The following is an 18,355-nucleotide window of genomic DNA, read 5'->3' as shown; positions in this document are numbered from 1 at the left end:
TTGGACGGTGAAGGGGAGGTTTCAGAACTTGATGACGCCCGGGTGACAAAGGGTGTCATGCAGCACCGCAGTTGGTCGAACAGCACAGTGGCACAGGTCCGGGACAGGGCATCAGGGAAGTCGTTGAACTTCCCCAGTCTGTTCTGGATGTTGTAGCTGAACGTGGCCAGCTCGACTCTCCAGTACACGATTTTATTGTTCTTGATCTTGGCCTTATGGGTGGTGCTGAGTATGAAAGCCACTATTTGTTGGTCAGTGAGGAGGGTGTACCTCCTGCCTGCCAGGTAGTGGCACCAGTGATGGACCACTTCCACGATCGCTTGGGCCTCCTTTTCAATGGTGGAGTGCCTGAGCTTGGAACAGTGGTGGGTTCTGCAGAAGAAGGGCATGGGTCAGCCCCTTGGTTGAGGGTGGCCGCGAGGGAAATATCAGAGTTATTGCACTCCACCTGGAATGGGGTGTCCTCATCCACGGCATGCATCGTGGCATCGGCGATGTCCTGCCTGATGTGAGCGAAAGCTGCTTACACCTTGGGGGGGGGGGAAGGGAAAGGTGGTGGCTTGGGCCAGTGGGCAGACTTTGTGCGATAAAGGGTGGACCTACTGGGAGTAATAGGAGAAAAGCTCAAGGCACCTGCAGAGGGCCTTGAGCGTGTGGGGGAGGGGCAGTTCCATTAGTGGACGCATGTGTTCTGGGTTGGGGCCAATAACACCATGTTCCACGACGTACACTAGGATGGCGAGGAGAATTGTGCTGAACATGCACTTCTCTTTGTTGTGTGAGGTTCAGCTCCTCGGCCGTCCAGAGAAATCTCTCCAGGTTGTTATTGCGGTCCTGCTGGTCATGGCCGTGATCGTGACATTATACAAATACGGGAAGGTCGCTCTTAGGTTATGTCGGTCTACCATGTGATCCATCTCCCGCTGAAAGACAGAGACCCCGTTAGTGACCCCAAACAGGGCATGGCGGAATTGGCAGAGGTGCCCATCTGCCTCGAAGGTGGTATATAGTTTATCCCGGGTGTGGATAGGGAGCTGGTGGTAGGCTGACTTTAGGTCAGTTGTCGAGAAGATCTTATAGTGAGCTATCTAATTGAACATGTCGGATATTCAGGGTAGGGAGTAGCCATCCAGTTGGATGTACCAGTTTATGGTCTGGCTATAATCGATTACCATCCTCATTTGCTACCCCCTTTTACCACTAGGACTTGGGCTCTCCAGGGACTGGTGCTGGGCTCTATGATACCTTCCGTCAGAAGCCACCTCACTTCTGGCTTAATGAAGGCCCTGTCAGCCACACAATAGCACCTGCTCTTGGCAGCTATGGGGTTGCAGTCTGACGAAAGGTAGTTGAAGAGGGATGGAGGGGTTGCCCGTTGTGTGTTGAGGCTGCAGGTTAAATATAGGAACATAGGAAGTAGGAACAGGAGTAGGCCAAAAATGGCCCATCGAGCCTGCTCCGCCATTCAATAAGATCATGGCTGATCTAATTTATGACCTAACTCCACCTACCTGCCTTCTCCCCATATCCCCTAATTCCTCTATCATGTAAAAATTTATCTAACCGAATTTTAAATATGTTTAATGAAGCAGCCTCAACCACTTCCCTGGTTAGAGAATTCCAAACATTCACTACTCTCTGGGAAAAACTATTTTTCCTCATCTCTGTCCTAAATCTACTCCCCCGAATCTTGAGACTGTGTCCTCTCGTTTTAGTTTCCCCGGCTAGCTCAAAAAACCTTCCTACATCTATCCTATCCATACCCTTTATAATCCTATATGTTTCTATAAGATCTCCTCTCATTCTTCTGAACTTGAGCGAATACAATCCTAGATGATTTAATCTTTCATTATAAGTCAACCCCTTCATCCCAGGGATCAACCTAGTAAACCTCCTCTGGACCGTCTCCAAAGCCAGTATATCCTTCCTCAAATATGGAGACCAGAACTGGACACAGTACTCCAGGTGCGGTCTCACCAGTACCTTATTCAGTTGCAACATTACCTCCATACTCCTGAATTCAATTCCTCTAGTGATGAAGGCCAACATTCCATTTGCCTTCTTAATAACACCTGCAACCTAACTTTTTGCGATTCATGCACAAGCACTCCCAAGTCCCTCTGCACAACAGCATGCTGTAGTTTTTCACCCTTTAAATAATATTCAGCTCTTTTATTTTTCTTGCCAAAGTGGATAACCTCAAACTTACTAACATTGTACTCCATCTGCCAGACCTTTGCCCACTCATCCAGCTTAACTACATCCCTCTGCAGACTCTCCACATCCTCATTACAATTTGCTCTTCCACTCAATTTGGTGTCATCCGCAAATTTGGCTACACCACATTTTGTCCCCTCCTCCAAATGATGAACAGTTGTGGGCCTAACATCGAACCCTGCGGCACCCCACTTACCACTCTCTGCCAACCTGAAAAACTCCCACTTATCCCGACTCTCTGCCTCCTGTCAGACAACCAATTTTCAATCCAGGTCAATAGACTTCCCTGGACTCCACTTTCCTGTAACTTACTGATAAGTCTCTTGTGTGGCACCTTATCAAACACTTTCTTGGAATTCCAAATATACAATATCAACCTGTTCCCCTCTATCCACTGCACCCATTATATCCTCAAAGAATCCTAACAAGTTTGTCAAACATGATCTTCCCTTTCTAAAACCATGCTGCATCTGCCTGATTGAAACCTTACGTTCCAAAAGTTTCACTATTTCATCTTTAATGACGGCTTCAAGCATTTTTCCAACTACAGACGTCAAGCTAATTGGCCGATAATTTCCAGTCTTCTGCCTACATCCCTTCTTAAAAAGTGGCGTGAATTTGCTGTCTTCCAGTCTGCCGGGACCTGCCCAGAATCCAAGGAATTTTGGTATATGACCACCAATGCATCAACTATAACTTCTGCCATTTCCTTCAGAACCCTTGGATGCATATCATCAGGGCCAGGTGATTTGTCTGGCTTTAGTCCCATTAGTTTTTCCATCACTACTTCCTTTGTAACAACTATTTTATCAAGGCCCTCCCCAACATTCGCATCCTTAACTCTGCACTTGGGCATGCTGGACGTGTCTTCCACCGTGAAGACTGACACAAAATATTTGTTTAATGCCTCGGCCATTTCCTCATTTTTTGCTACCAGTTTTCCTTTCTCATCCTCCAAGGGTCCTATGTTAACTCTGGCCACCCTCTCCTGTTTTATATATTTATAACATTTTTTGCTTTCTGCTTTTATATTTTGTGGCAATTTACTTTCATAATCCTTTTTCCCATTTCTTATTACCCGCTTTGTATCCCCTTGTTGTCTCTTAAAGTTTTCCCAATCTTCCAGTTTCCCACTGCGCTTTGCAGCTTTGTACACCTGCGCCTTCAATTTTATACTCTCCTTTATTTCCTTTGTTAACCACGGTTGATTTTTCCCTCCCTTGCTGCCCTTTTTCCTGACCGGAATATATTTTTGTTGAGCATTACAAAATATTTCTTTGAAAATTTTCCACTGTTCCTCAACTGTTTCATCAATTAGCCTGTGCTCCCAGTCCACTCTGCCCAATTCCTCCCTCATCCTGTGGTAGTCACCCCTGTTTAAGCATGATATATTAGTTTTAGATCTAACTATTCCCCCTTCCATCTGAATGAGAAATTGAATCATACTATGACCGCTATTTCCCAGATGGTCTCTGACTATTACATCATTTACTCTACCTATCTCATTGCACAACACTAGATCCAGGAGAACATTTTGTCTTGTGGGTTCCTTAACATGCTGCTCAAGAAAGCTATCGCGGATGCATTCTATGAAGTCCTCTTCCAGACTCCCACGACAAACTTGATTTTCCCAATCTATGTGGAAGTTAAAGTCCCCCATGACTACTGCCGTATCATTATTACATGCCCCACTTATCTCTCTTTATTTCCTGTACCACTAAACTATTGTTATTTGGTGGGCGATAGATAACACCCACCAATAATTTTTTCCCTTTGTTATTCTTTATATCTAACCAAATGGACTCAACATTATGCTCTTTAGATCTTATATCATCCCTCACTATTGCCTGGAGCTCATCTTTGATTAAGAGTGCAACACCACTTCCCTTACCATCCTGTCTATCTCTTTGCACCACCTGATACCCTTAAAGTTTAATTCCCATTTAGGGTCACCTTGTAGCCATGTTTCCGTGATGGCTACCAAACTATAGGCATGGGTACCGATTTGCGCCTCAAGTTCACTAACCTTATTTCTAATACTGCGGGCATTCAGATGAAGTCCCCTTATGCTCTTTGTCCTTTTAATATCTAGTGACTTCTGTAACCTTTTCTTTTGATTTTTCTGCCCACTATTTTCCTTTGTAATTTTCTTAACACTATCATTGACGCGAAAACTCACTGCACCATCTGATTTTTTACTTCCTCCTCCCAACATTACTTTTCCTATTTTACTTTTCCTGGCCATTACTTTATCTTCCCTACCCTTTTCCCTATCACTCTGGTTCCCATACCCCTGCAAAATTAATTTAAACCTTGCCCCACTGCTGTACAAAACATACTTGCCAAAATGTTGACACCTTTTGAATTTAGATGCAACCGTCCCTCTTGTAAAGATCATGCCTTCCCCAAATCTTTGCCCTGTACACCAGCATCTCAGCCACACGTTCATTTTCCTTATCCTTACATTCTTTTCATCACTTGCATTTGGAACAGGTAGTAATCCCGAGATCACCACCCTAGTGTTCCTGTCTTTCAGTTTTTGTCCCAGCTCACTAATCCCTTCTCATTACCTCCTCCCTTTTCTTGTCAATGTCGTTTGTACCCGCATGTACCAAGACATCAGGCTGCTCTCCCTCTCCTCTCAGAATATTTTGGACCCGATTTGTGATATCTCTTACCCTTGCACCAGGGAGGCATTACACCATGCCGGTATACTTATCTGGCTCATAGAACCTCCTGTCTGTACCCCTGACAATGGAGTCCCCAATAACTACTGCATTTCTCCTTTTCCTTTTAATTTGCACCACTCTGCCAGGCTCATTGCCATTGACCTGGTGCCCATGGCCATCTTCTGTCCAGTCATCTCCCTCAACAGAATCCAACACAACACAACTGTTGCTGAGTGGGATAGTCACTGGTGTGCTCTCCGTTTTTCTCACTTTTTTCTTTCCCCCCCCGACGGTTTCCCACTTACCTGACACGGGTTCTGTAGTATTTATCGTCCTGAAAATTGAGTTGATATACTCCTCACTCTCCCTTACAAGCCGCAGGTCATCAATCTGCAACTCCATATCCCTAATTCACTCCCTTAGTAACTGCATCTCGGTACACCTGGTGCAGATGTGGCCATTTGGGAGGGTGGAGGTCACCCATTGTTCCCACATCTGACACCCAATACAGAGCACTAACCCTACTGGCATGACTCTGAATACAAAGGCAAATAACTCAGCTTACCTTTTCTCTTTGCCTGCTTTCGCCGACTCACTCACTGAGCCGCTCCTCGCTGGCCGCTCCCTCCCCTTTCACTCCTTTTGTTGGCCCCTTGACCAATTAACCCTGTCACTTTCAGCAAGCTTCTCCTCCTCTGACTCACAGCCCGACTCTCTCCAAGCTCCTCCTCTGACTCCCAGCCGAACCAAGTAGGCCCAAGCTCCGGTAACCCCCTGACTTTAATAGCTTACCTTCTCCTCACTTTCAGCAAGCCCCTCCTCCTCTGACTCACAGCCCGACTCTCTCCAAGCTCCTCCTCCGACTCCCAGCCGAACCAAGTGTGTTGTGGGGGGAGGGGGCTGCCAAAGGCGAGGGTGAAGTTTTGGAGGTGGCACTGTAAATCCAGCCCTAAGATGACTGGGGCACAGAGCTGGGGCATAACCAGGAGCCTGAACCCTTGGTATGTTGCCCCCAACTCCCCACTGTTAATTCCACTGAGCAGCGCCCAACGGCCATGTTGGAGTGGTCCTGGGCAGCAAAGGTGATGGAGAAGATAGTGGGATAGATTTTGAGTTTTAGTGTCCAGGCCATGTTCGGGTGCACGAAGGTCTCTATCGAATAGGCATTTTGTTACCTTTCCATTGACAGTGATGCCCATCATTGAGTGCATGAGTCCATGGGGGATGGCCTCTTTTTAAGTTGGTCTATTCAGGTTGGCTGATTGACAGCCAGCCAGGTGGAGTCAGCCCCTCAGGTGGTCTTCCTGCAGGTACAGAGATTGCCCCCACCCCCCCCCCCCCCCCCCCCCCCGTAGCTTATGTATCTATCTTTGCTATATTGACTTGCGGAGTTTCTCTAGCATTGTGTTTTTTTTAAAATTCGACCGCCTTCGTGTTTTACCTTTAATATCTTTCAATGCAGGATGATGAAAAGGAGGGTCAATAAAAGTAGGGTCGATAGTGAAAGGAGTCAAGAGCGTTCGGACACTCTCCTTAATAAATGATGCAACTTCCCAAAACATCACTGAAGTGTTCATTGAGATCATACAATAAACATAATCTTATCATTTTCCCAGGGGGCTTGTTTAGCAAAATGGCCGTGTAGAAACTAACAAAGGGATTTGAGCTCCAGCTTGTTTTGGAAGTACAATAATCATTGATGCTAACCATGCAATTTCAAAATGGAGGACTCAGACAATAATGGCTAGCCACTGTTGCTACCTAGAAAAAGGATTAAAGACAATGACAAATGAACAGAGTTAAAAGCAGAAAGTGCAGGAGATGCTTAGCAAATCAGGCCAGCATACTTAGAGAAAGAGAGTTGAATGCTTTCAGGTCAATGGCCTGGAAAGTGGATTCTGTTTCTCTCTCTACGTGGCTGTCTGATCCACTGAGTGTTTCCAGGATTTTTTTTTTTGTGCTTTTATTTCCAGTAAATTTGCATTTTTTTTTCTTGGCCATCATAATTGAATAGAGATAGGATTACAAAACTCTATTTCAAATGGAGTCATTCTAGATATATTAGAATAAGCTCGGAATAACCTATAGCCAAGGAACAATTATTAGTCACCGTTCAACAATTAGCCTGTCTGGTCTGAGACCCAATACAACTTCTGATTGGATTTCTTTTCCATATTTTCATGACCATTTTTCAACAAAGCATGCAGAGAAAAATTCATATTCTTTTACTAAAATTACATTCATATGTCTACTTCCCAAATGAGTTGTGGATTCTCTTGTCATGAACAGAAACCACGGGCTTGTTTCTTTATGCTTTCCATTATAGTTCCTGCTCAATAAAAAAAGTTCCCTTCTTAAAATGGAACCAATTTGGTTCTCCTCACCAAACACGTCAAACGATAGCGGATATTTCTTTTGCACATGACTTCAAATCACTGAGATTTCTAATTCAGACTGAATGAATACATGGATAACCTTAATCACATAAATAAATCATATTTATACTTTTCTCACTGCCAAGTATTAAGACGATTAACATTGTCTTTATTACGCTGCTTTATTAAAAGTGTTGAATGACCTGGCAGTCTTGAACATTTTATTTCATAGCCATCCATAATTGCTTGCTTGTCTTTAAAATGGTCTCAGGTCTGTTAGACTGACTGTTAAAAATGTGAGGAATTTAATCAAAAGAGGAATTTGTTGGGGGAAAACAAAAGTCTAAGAATGGCATGGTTTGCCTTTAATCTAAGAAATGATTTGTGCCTGTGGGTTTTGCCTGTTTCATAATGTTTATTGGTTAAAATTACAGGGATATAATATGTACTTGCTGAAAGAGGTACTATGCATTGTAAAAGGGGAATTCACTTCATAGTTACACAGCTTGTCTTTCACTAGCCAAGTGCAGATCTATTTGTTGAATGAAGTACACCTTCGGTGTAGGAAACACATGCAAGTTTAACTGTGACAAATTGTGGAGTTCTATAATTTGGTAATTTCGGAGCTTGTGTCAAAGTAAAAAACCCACAAACACGTACTTCTGTGGTAAAATAATGAAGGAAAAGTATTCTATTATCCATTTACTTTGGCCTACATGTGACTGAAATCCAGGCAATGCATTTGTCTCTGGGTGCTTACAGACAACTTGCTGCTGTTGTCCACATCTCAAGTGCAAATGTATACATAATTAATCATTTAGCTGTGCAGGTTACATTGTCACTGTTATTTAAGATGAAACGTGGTTTGATTTCAGATTCTTGTATACCTCTCATCTTTAAAAAAAATAAGTTTAACATGTGGCAGATGTGGGAAAAAAGCAAAGGCCACCTTAGATTGCATGAAGCAAAAATTACAGAAACATTACCTGATACAACTGGCAAATTCAGTTTGAAAGGATAAATTGGAATTTGCCACCAACTATCACAGCCAATGTATGAAGATTGAGACTTGTGACAAGGTTGCTGGTTTGGCGGATAATGTCCAGTTATGCTGGGCTTTATAATTGATATTACTGAGCACAAAAACATTATAGTTTTGTTCCCTCTTTTCCTACTCATAGGTATTTGTCGTGTTCACCATGACTTGAGAGCTAGATAAGAAGCCTTAAGATTGAAAGCCATTCCCAAAAGTTTGGGAGCTATTTATATCCTGTACTGAACAGTAATGGCTTTGACAGGAGATGGGAGAATGGTGGAGCTTAATGCACCTTACGCTAGGGTAAATAATGTCACTTTTGCTCTGACCTAACTGATCTCTTTCTGTCATTCTGCACTCTGTACTGTGTTTCCCCAGTGTACTTGGTATGGATTTGCGATCTGGACTGCTCATGTAACAAGCTTTTTCACAGTACCTTGGTACATATGGCAATAAACGAGCCTCCGGTCTGTGTGGAGATTGCATGTTCTCACTGTGACTGCCTGGGTTTCCTCTGGGCTGTTCCGATTTCTTCCCACTTCCTGAAGATCTGTGCATGAGTAAGTTAAATGCTCTCCATCACTCGTCTGTGGGTGTGCGATAGAATTTGGGGGAAGTTGTTTGGATGTGGAGAGAATAAAATTGGTTAAGATTTGATTAGTGCTAAGACAGGGGAATGATGGTCAGTGTCAATTCCACGGGGCAAATTGGCCTGTGTTTCCTTGTTTATGGATGTTCTTTTCTTTGGTTTGGCTTCGCGGACGAAGATTTATGGAGGGGTATGTCCACTTCTGCTGCAGGCTCGTTTGTGGCTGACAAGTCCGATGCGGGACAGGCAGACACGGTTGCAGCAGTTGCAAGGGAAAATTGGTGGGTTGGGGTTGGGTGTTGGGTTTTTCCTCCTTTGTCTTTTGTCAGTGAGGTGGGCTCTGCGGTCTTCTTCAAAGAAGATTGCTGCCCGCCGAACTGTGAGGCGCCAAGATGCACGGTTGGAGGCGATATCAGCCCACTGGCGGTGGTCAATGGGGCAGGCACCAAGAGATTTCTTTAGGCAGTCCTTGTACCTCTTCTTTGGTGCACCTCTGTCTCGGTGGCCAGTGGAGAGCTCGCCATAGAACACGATCTTGGGAAGGCGATGGTCCTCCATTCTAGAGACGTGACCCACCCAGCGCAGTTGGGTCTTCAGCAGCATGGATTCGATGCTTGCGGACTCTGCCAGCTCGAGTACTTCGATGTTGGTGATGAAGTCATTCCAATGAATGTTGAGGATGGAGCAGAGACAGCGCTGATGGAAGCGTTCTAGGAGCCGTAGGTGATGCCGGTAGAGGACCCATGATTCGGAGCCGAACAGGAGCGTGGGTATGACAACGGCTCTGTACACGTTGATCTTTGTGTGTTTCTTCAGGTGGTTGTTTTTCCAGACTCTTTTGTTTAGTCTTCCAAAGGCGCTATTTGCTTTGGCGAGTCTGTTGTCTATCTCTTTGTCGATCCTTGCATCCGATGAAATAGTGCAGCCGAGATAGGTAAACTGGTTGACCGTTTTGAGTTTTGTGTGCCCGATGGAGATGTGGGGGGGGGCTGGTGGTCATGGTGGGGAGCTGGCTGATGGAGGACCTCAGTTTTCTTCAGGCTGACTTCCAGGCCAAACATTTTGGCAGTTTCCGCAAAAAACATCATGCAATGGAGAGCTGGCTCTGAATGGGCAACTAAAGCAGCATACATCTGCAAAGATGTATGAAACACTGAAAATGTACAACTTGCCATGTATACCTATCTAAGACGTTGTGGCACTCCCAGTTTAATGTCTCATTTAAAATTGAGTTTAGCATTTAACATCGCACAGTTAAGCTGCTGACATAGCTTTGACGAGGCCAGTTGTCCAAACCGAATCGGGAGATGGTTGATGAAGTGTTTAATCTATATCTGACTATTTGAATTTGGTTATAAGTCATGAACAGTTATCAACTGGAATGTGCTTTCCTTCCACAACATTTTCCTATCAGCCATCAAGATTTGGTCTAATATGTTGAACAGGTGAGCATCTGACCCAAACTTTAGTGATCTCACTACCAAAGCAGAGAAATATTGCGTTACAATGACATAGTAATTGCCACAGTTAATCCTGCCATGAGTGGATGAGATGAGAGTTTATTGTCATTCACATAAGTACAATGTACAGATGAAATGAATTTCTGTCTTGCTGCAGTTAAAAATACAACCACAAAAGTATAAATTAAAACACCACAGTATGCCAAGACAGAAAAAGGTGGACGATAAATATTCAGTTGCAGTTAATGCAAAGAGAAAAAAAGGTATGTTCAGTCAATGCAAACAAATCTTTTTTCTGGTCCTGGAGTAGTTTATGGTTAAGGTTTGAGTGGTAATGGGAGGTTCATGAGCTGGATTGAAAGCTAGTTTTGAACGTGGATGTGCTGGACTAAGGTTAGGATCCATTTAAACTTTCTCTCCAGTTCCAGAAATGCAAATAAACAGATGTCCCAAATGTTATACAATTAGAAATTCTGAACTGCTAAATTTAAATGCAAGAACACTGGAGTTTTCCTAAATTATTGACATTAAATTTAGAGTGCTTCTGGCTGATTTATGAAATTAATTTTACATAATAAATATTCCCTTTGTCACAAACTAATAAAACACACACATATACTAACTGGAATGTGTATTTGATATTTTTGTATGATTTCAAAATCCCAGCTGGATCTGGGATATGTATAGAGCTATTTCAAACGGTCTGTTTCAATTGAACTTGGAGCATAAAGCACAGCTAATTTAAGAGCCAGACAAATCCAAATACATCTTGGCTTCTCCAACAAAGAAGAAACAAATGGGATTTTATCGGTAAAAATGTCTCTGAAGTTTAAAAATAAATTTTATACTGCCAAACCTGGACCTAATTAAGGAAGTCTGTTGCTCACAGCTTTGAATGGCTGAAGCTGTCCTTGGATATTCATTCACAGATATATGATGCCATTGGCATTGTTGACAGTTCTTGTCTATTGCTCCAGAAGTGAGTAGGCAGCTGAGAGACAAGTGGACAACCACATTGATGGGTCCGAAGTCACATACACGCCAAACTAGGTATGAAGTGCAGATGTTTTTCCACAACCCCCACCACCCTCAACCCGCAAGATATTGTTGAATCAAATGGGTTAATCTGTCAGTTTCAAAGCTACCATTGGTCAGAAAAGCTTTACTTTTATTCCTGATAAATTCAATCATATGAAATGAAAATTTTCAGCCATCTCAAAGGACTTCAAATTTCTATCTCTGGATCAATGGTCTAGAATTGTAGCTACCAGTCTATACCATTGTATTGTAGCCGGTCTATTACCATTGTATTGTAGCCGCGGACGCTACACAAAGAAAGACGCACATGAGTGTAGTCAGGTATAGCTTTGCTTTATTGGGGGCTCAAGCCGTTCTCACCGTGTCTTCCAACCAGTTAGTGGGCAGAGCTTTCACTTGACTGCCACGGCCCTTCACAATACAGCTCCATTTATCTACCTGTTGAGTAAAATTGCCTGCATTACGGATGCTGCAATGGAAAGGTCTAAATGGAGGCATTTCTGTCATATAGAAGATATTGCTAAAGTACAAATGGCAAATTTTACCTTGGCTGTAACAGAGAGATTCTTATGCCAGTTTGGCAACCAGTTGATCTGGGCAAGGAAAGTTTTCTTTGGCCATCAGAAACTCCTGCAACTGATATTATCAGCATAGAATCTGGATACCAGCGAGCCTATTACCTCAACTTTGGGCTGAACACCACTGATTTATTTAGTACTCTTTTGATACATGAAACCAATTCAGTTAGAACATACAATAACAATCTGCGGAAGGAACACGATGGGTTTGTTGCCCCAGATTCCAGCATCTACAATCTCCATCAATAATAACATAACTTAGATGTTATATTCAATGCAATACCCTAAAAACAAATGAAGGATTTGTTTTCAATAGACTTCTTTCAATAAACTGGCTCAATTTTTCTGAACTCAGTGGATTATATAAATTTGTTTTCATGATTTTACTATTTTAAGTAATCATAATTCTGTTCCTTGGCACCTTCTGTTTCAATTGTTCCATCAACAAAGCAAAAATAGATCTCCTGGTACATTTACTAAATTCTGCAACAATCCTGCATTTAAACGTTGTATGTGTTTCAATTAGAAGAAATGCAAGTGGGCAAGTACACGGGTTTCTTGGTCAGCAAATATATTTTTTACCTTCTTTTTGCAATGTTAATGTTAACAGACTATTATTTCTATTTGGTCTTGGTTCCTAGAATTCAGGTCGATATTCTAAACAGGGTTGAACAAACTCTAATACATGTGACTCTTGTTAGGCTCTTTAACACAGAGCTTGAAAGCCGGATTTTCCCTGCCTTTGAGCTCTGTGTTTAAAAAAGAGGGGGTCTAAACTCACTCACCTGCCTTCGATCTGCCAGTTGTGGAGGCTAGTTTTCCGCGACCAATCTAAAATGGTACACCCTTCTTGCTGAGTTGAAACGGGAAGGGCTGATGATGTCGTGATGACGTCCTCAGCTTGCAGTGAAAGTGCGGGAAATTCAAATTCATTCTGAGTGCACAGCAGTGATGTTTCCAGGCGTCGCAGTTGATGCCAACGTTGATGCGATAAACGTCCAACCTCCTTTGCTTCGGGAAGCCAGCTTGTCGTGTGAAATATCTCAGGGAACCAGCTTTTTTTGTACTCAGTGTGAACACGCAAGCCAGCTTCCCAAGACGGATCATGTCTATGGCGATACTGTGGCTTTGCAGTCTAAAAAGGCTTATTTATGGTTTTTACACAGTTGCTGCATCCAAGGAAATGATTCCCAAATGTCTAGAATGCTATCTGTACAAAAAGATCAGAATGAAAATAAGGGACTCAGTCCTATTCCGAAATTTTGCCTCCTAGACCCCTAGTAAATTTTACGGAATGCCTGCAGGGAACATAAAAAATTACTGTAAAAGCTTTTATAGATATGTAAAGAGGAAGAAGTTAGTTAAGACAAATGTGGGTCCATTACAGACAGAAACAGGTGAATTGAACATGGGGAACAAGGGCATGAAAAACCAATTGAATTATTAGTTTAATTCTGTCTTCAATAAGGAAAACATAACTAATCTTCAGAAAATAGTAGGGGTCCGAGGATTTAATGCGAGGGAAGGACTGAAAGTCAAGAGGTTGTGTTAGGTAAATTGAAGGGATTAAAGGCAGATTAATCCCCATGGTTGGATAGTCTGCATCGAAGAGTGCTTAAGAAATAGTGAAATAGTGATAATTTTTCAAAACTCTTTAGATTCTGGATTAATTCCTGAGGATTGGAGGATGGCAAACATAACCCCACTTTTTAAGGAGGAAGGGAGAGATAAAATGGGAAACTATAGACCAGTTAGCCTGACATCGGTAGTGGGGAGAATGCTAGAGTCAGTTATTAAAGATGTGATTGCAGCACATTTGGAAAATAGTGATCTCATCAGACAGAGTCAGCATGGTTTTATGAAGGGAAAATCGTGTCTGACGAATCTAATAGAATTTTTTGAGGATGTAACTAGTAGAGTGGATAAGGGAGAACCAGTGGATGTGTATATCTGGTCCCGCACAGGAGATTAGTGTACAACCTTAAAATGCACTGTATAGGAGGTATGGTATTGAGATTGATAGTGTATTGGTTGGCAGACAGGAAGCAAAGAGTAGGAATAAATGGGTTCTTTTCAGAATGGCAGGCAGTGACTAGTGGGGGACCACAAGGCTCAGTGCTGGGACCACAGTTATTTACAATATATCAATGTGGAGATAGAAAGCATCATCTCCAAGTTTGCAGATGACATGAAGCTGGGTAGCAAGGTTAGCTGTGTAGAGGATGCCAAGAGGATGCAGGGTGATTTGGACAAGTTTGGTGAGTGGGCCAATGCATGGCAGATGCAGTATAATGGAGATAAATGTGAGTTTATCCATTTTGGAGGCAAGAACAGAGAGAAGATTATTACCTAAATGGTATCTGTTTAGGAAAAGGAGAGATGCAATGAGACTTGGGTGTCACTGTGCATCAGTCATTAAAAGTGGGCATACAGGTACAGCAGGTAGTGAGGAAAACAAATGGTATGTTGGGATTCATAGCAAGGGAATTCAAGTACAGGAGCAGAAAGGATCTACTGTAGCTGTACAGGGCCTTGGTGAGACCACACCTGGAGTATTATGTACAGCTTTGGTCTCCTTATCTCAGAAAAGACATCCTTGCTATAGAGGGAGTGCAGAGAAGGTTCACTAGATTGATACTAGGGATGGCAGGCCTTGCATATGAAGAAAGGCTGGATCATCCAGGCTTATACTCGCTGGAATTTGGAAGACTGAGGGGGGATCTTGTAGAAACATATAAATTTCAAGGGATTGGACAGGCTAGATGCAGAAAGGTTGTTTCCGATGTTGGGGAAAACCAGAACGAGGGGACACAGTTTAAGGATAAGGGGGGGGGGGTGTCTTTTTGGACTGAGATGAGAAAAAAAACATTCTCTCAGAGAGTGGTAAATCTATGCAATTCTTTGCCAAAGGATGTAGTTGAAGGTGGTTCCTTAAGTATATTTAAGAGGAAGTTGGATTTGGCCCTTGTGGCTAAGGGGATCAGGGTCAGGGGAGAAGGCAGGTACTGGGTACTGAGTAGACGATCAGCCGTGATCAAAATGAATGGCAGTGTAGGCTTGAAGGGCCAAATGGCCTACTCGTGCACCTATTTGCTATGTTTCTATGTTAACTGTAGGCATTCCTGAAACAGCTGACTAATAAATAGCACGTATTTGCAAATCCTGCCTCTTTAATTACCGCTCTTCCAATACGCTATCTCAACTCGTGTAAGGAAACGGAGATTTTGAGTTATGGTTATTCCTGTGTGAACGGCCACTCTAGAAGGTAGAAGGACATTTTTGAATGAAAAAAATAAATTCCATGTAAAAAAACCTTAATTGATTACATACAAAGAAGAAAAAGAACACCATGAACACAACAGCCATTCTGTGCCTTGTTTGTTCAAAGAGAACACTCAGATTATTTAAATTCCATTCAAAGGCAGGGTAATGGGATAAATACCTCACCCTCAGGCAGGTTGAAGATAACAAATTTAAACAATGACTATTTAATTTGTGCTCTGCAGTATTGCTTGGAGTAGGAGTCGGGGATCATCACCAAACAGGCAGAAGTGGGGAGAGGGAGAAAATCAGAAATGGTCAATGCATCTCACTCCTTAATATAGATTCTGAGGTTGTATCCAAGGTCTTCACCAATTAAATCCAATCAGATCTGATGATTCCCCTCATTTGATTTACAACCTGCTTGACACAGGATTGTGTGGTACTCAAGGAGGGTGTGAACATTTGCTAAATCAATAGGGGTTTTTACATAGAGAAGCCGCCTTATTGCCCAACTCACAATCTCTGTAAAAGGGGAATCGGAAAGGTGGTTTCAGTGTTCACGCTGAAAGTGGATCACTGAGACCTTTTGCGTAGCGAGCCGACTTCCCAGGGCAAAAGGGGCAGGACGCAAAGCACAGTAGCGCTGTCCTCTGTTGCGATGTAAAGCATATGCGCCAGGAAGTGAAATCGCTCTGAACACAATAATGGAGGCGGAACAGCAGGTACGAATGCTATCACCCTAGTTTGCAGACATACTGGGTGCATCTTGCCCGTAAGATTCCTGGGCTCGCAATGGGCTAACTGCCGATTTTAAATTTGTGCACTTCAGTTGTAGGCTGAGGACGTCATCGTGACGCCATCAGCCATCCCTCTTTCGAGCCACTTTCAGCGCTCATCAGTTTACGCAAGAGGCGATGTGACTTTGCTCCACCTCTGACACTAGGTCCCTTGGCGGAGGAAACACAGAGTGAAATGGACCCGCCAATCCACCTTTATCTGTATTCATGCAGGTAAGTGAAGCGCATAAAAGCCAGAGGAAAGATGGCTTGAGGGTTCTATTAAGAGGCAGCTAATGATACCAGGAGGCCTTTGGCAGGATGTTGCACATAATGGATATGCTCTTCAAAATAGGTCTGGGGAGGGGAACACAATTGGGTACAACCTCTTTAATTTGACATTCATGGCCTAGTTGAATTTAAGGAGCAGGTTCCGGATCACTTCGGGAATGAGCAAGGTTGCCCTGTATCAAGCCTATTTTGAATCCAGCTGGAGGTACAAGAGTGGTGACTGTCACACGCAGTGGAAACATTGGATCAAAAATTCTCCATACGTGGAAGATGTCATCATCTGCAGCCAGACTAACTGAGGTCTGTGTGAATCACAGCTAAAAGTAAGGACGGCATGGATAGTGTAGCGCTGGTTTTCCCAAACTTTTTCTTTCCACTCACATACCACCTTAACTAATCCTAAGCCATAGGTGTTCAGGGATTGCTTAAGGTGGTACGTGAGTGAAATTATTTTTTTATCATACCTAATTGACTCGTTATGTGCACGGTTTCATAACTCTAAAGGAAATGGGCCAATGACAATTTTTCTCAAAGCAAAGTATTTCTTTGCTGGGTCTAGAGCAGTGATTCTCAACCTTCCCTTCCCACTCACATCCCACCTTAAGCAATCCCTTACTAATCACAGTACCTATAGCACTGGAATTACTTAAGGTGGTAAAATGAGTGGAAAGAAAAAGTTTGGGAAACCCTGGCTGAGGTTAGCACAACACTGTTACAGTACCAGCCTGGCTGAGGTTAGCACAACACTGTTACAGTACCAGCGACTGGGACTGGGGTTCGAATCCTGCACTGTCTGTGAGGAGTTTGTGCGTTCTTTCCACGTCTGCGTGGGTTTTCCCCAGGGGCTCTGGTTTCCTCCCACCTTTCAAAACATACCAGTCAATTGGCTGTAATTGCGCGGCATGGGCTGAAATGACCTGTTACCATGCTATATGTCTAAATCTTTTTTAAAATCATGTTCTTTAGCAATTCATCCAATTGATTCTTTGTTCTCTTCGCCATGATGTCTAAGTGAATATGGTTTGGAAGAGTCTGGGTGGAATTGATAGCTAAGGGGAAGCTGGAATTTAAATCCCACCACATCTTGCCCTCAAGGTGGTTAAAGTGGAGATGAGACCAGTATCTGGCATAAAGAATAGGTCCGTGGTTTCCATTCTATATAAGGGAACCTTCCAGCATGTGGATTTAGCAAGAAGGTTCGGAAATAAATGCAATGGTTCATCCTGAACAACCCAGTGAAAAATGTACTTTGGCCTTGTAAAAATTGCTCGTATTCACTCCACAACTGAATATTCCCTGATGCAGGACGACAGGCTGAGAAAAACACTGTATCTTGATGCTGCCTCAGGGAATCAATAGGAACAGGGTCATAGCGTACCTCTCTCCTGTTATTACACAATGAGGGGGTTGTAAACACCTCTTACAATTATTGCTCACGGAATACACTTTTATCAATATGTGCCATACTGATATATTGTAAATCTTACTTCTCCCATGTGATTAGTGTACCATTCAACAAGTTTAACCATACCAGTGGAAAACACACAAACATATCTATCTATCTCTCTAGAAAGAAAAGATTAAACTATCCATTTATATATCTGCGAGGAGCTGTTGTCTCACAGGAACAGTGACCTGAGTTTCACCAGGGCCTTGTTGCAGTAGAGTTGACTCATACTTTCTATGACTGCTTGGGAATCCTCCAGATGCTTCAGATTCCTCCCATGTCCTGAATTTGAATAGGCCTCTCAAAATTGCACCTGAATGAGAGAAACTGGGTGGGAACTGATGCAAATTTGGGGAGAACCAAAAGGGCTTAGTATAGGATTTGTGTTGATGGGTGCTAACACTGTGAATCAATATCACTAAATGCCAATTGCTCTCTTGGCATTTAATATCGAGAAGTAGCCAAGAGTATTCATATTCATATCCAGGAAAATGAAAGTGAATCAATGATGAAAAGGAAATTATTTAAAAAAAACCCAAATATGGGCAGAATGTGATCTCCAACCACCTGTGCAATCCACTGAAGATGCATTGGAAACTCTAAAGGGGGTAAAGC

The 18,355-nt window shown here is 42.9% G+C and overlaps 1 protein-coding gene across 2 annotated transcripts in view; it reads left to right on the top strand.

The window, feature by feature from the left end:
- gas7b (growth arrest-specific 7b) overlaps positions 1 to 18,355 on the top strand; it is a 454,230-nt gene that overhangs the window by 165,988 nt on the left and 269,887 nt on the right. The window contains exon 1 of one of the 2 annotated variants that reach the window (XM_069929484.1): positions 15,785 to 15,948. The exons of the other annotated variant lie outside the window; for it this stretch is intronic. Within the exon in view, the coding sequence (XP_069785585.1) occupies positions 15,931 to 15,948 (18 nt within the window). The 5' untranslated portion in view covers positions 15,785 to 15,930. Of the gene's footprint in view, positions 1 to 15,784; positions 15,949 to 18,355 lie in introns of those variants that run through there. 2 annotated transcript variants of the gene reach the window in all.

Source organism: Narcine bancroftii, chromosome 3 (genome assembly GCF_036971445.1).
Source record: "Narcine bancroftii isolate sNarBan1 chromosome 3, sNarBan1.hap1, whole genome shotgun sequence".
Classification (NCBI taxonomy): domain Eukaryota; kingdom Metazoa; phylum Chordata; class Chondrichthyes; order Torpediniformes; family Narcinidae; genus Narcine; species Narcine bancroftii.
Note: the sequence above shows the minus strand (reverse complement) of the source record. Positions and strands in the feature narration are given on the sequence as shown.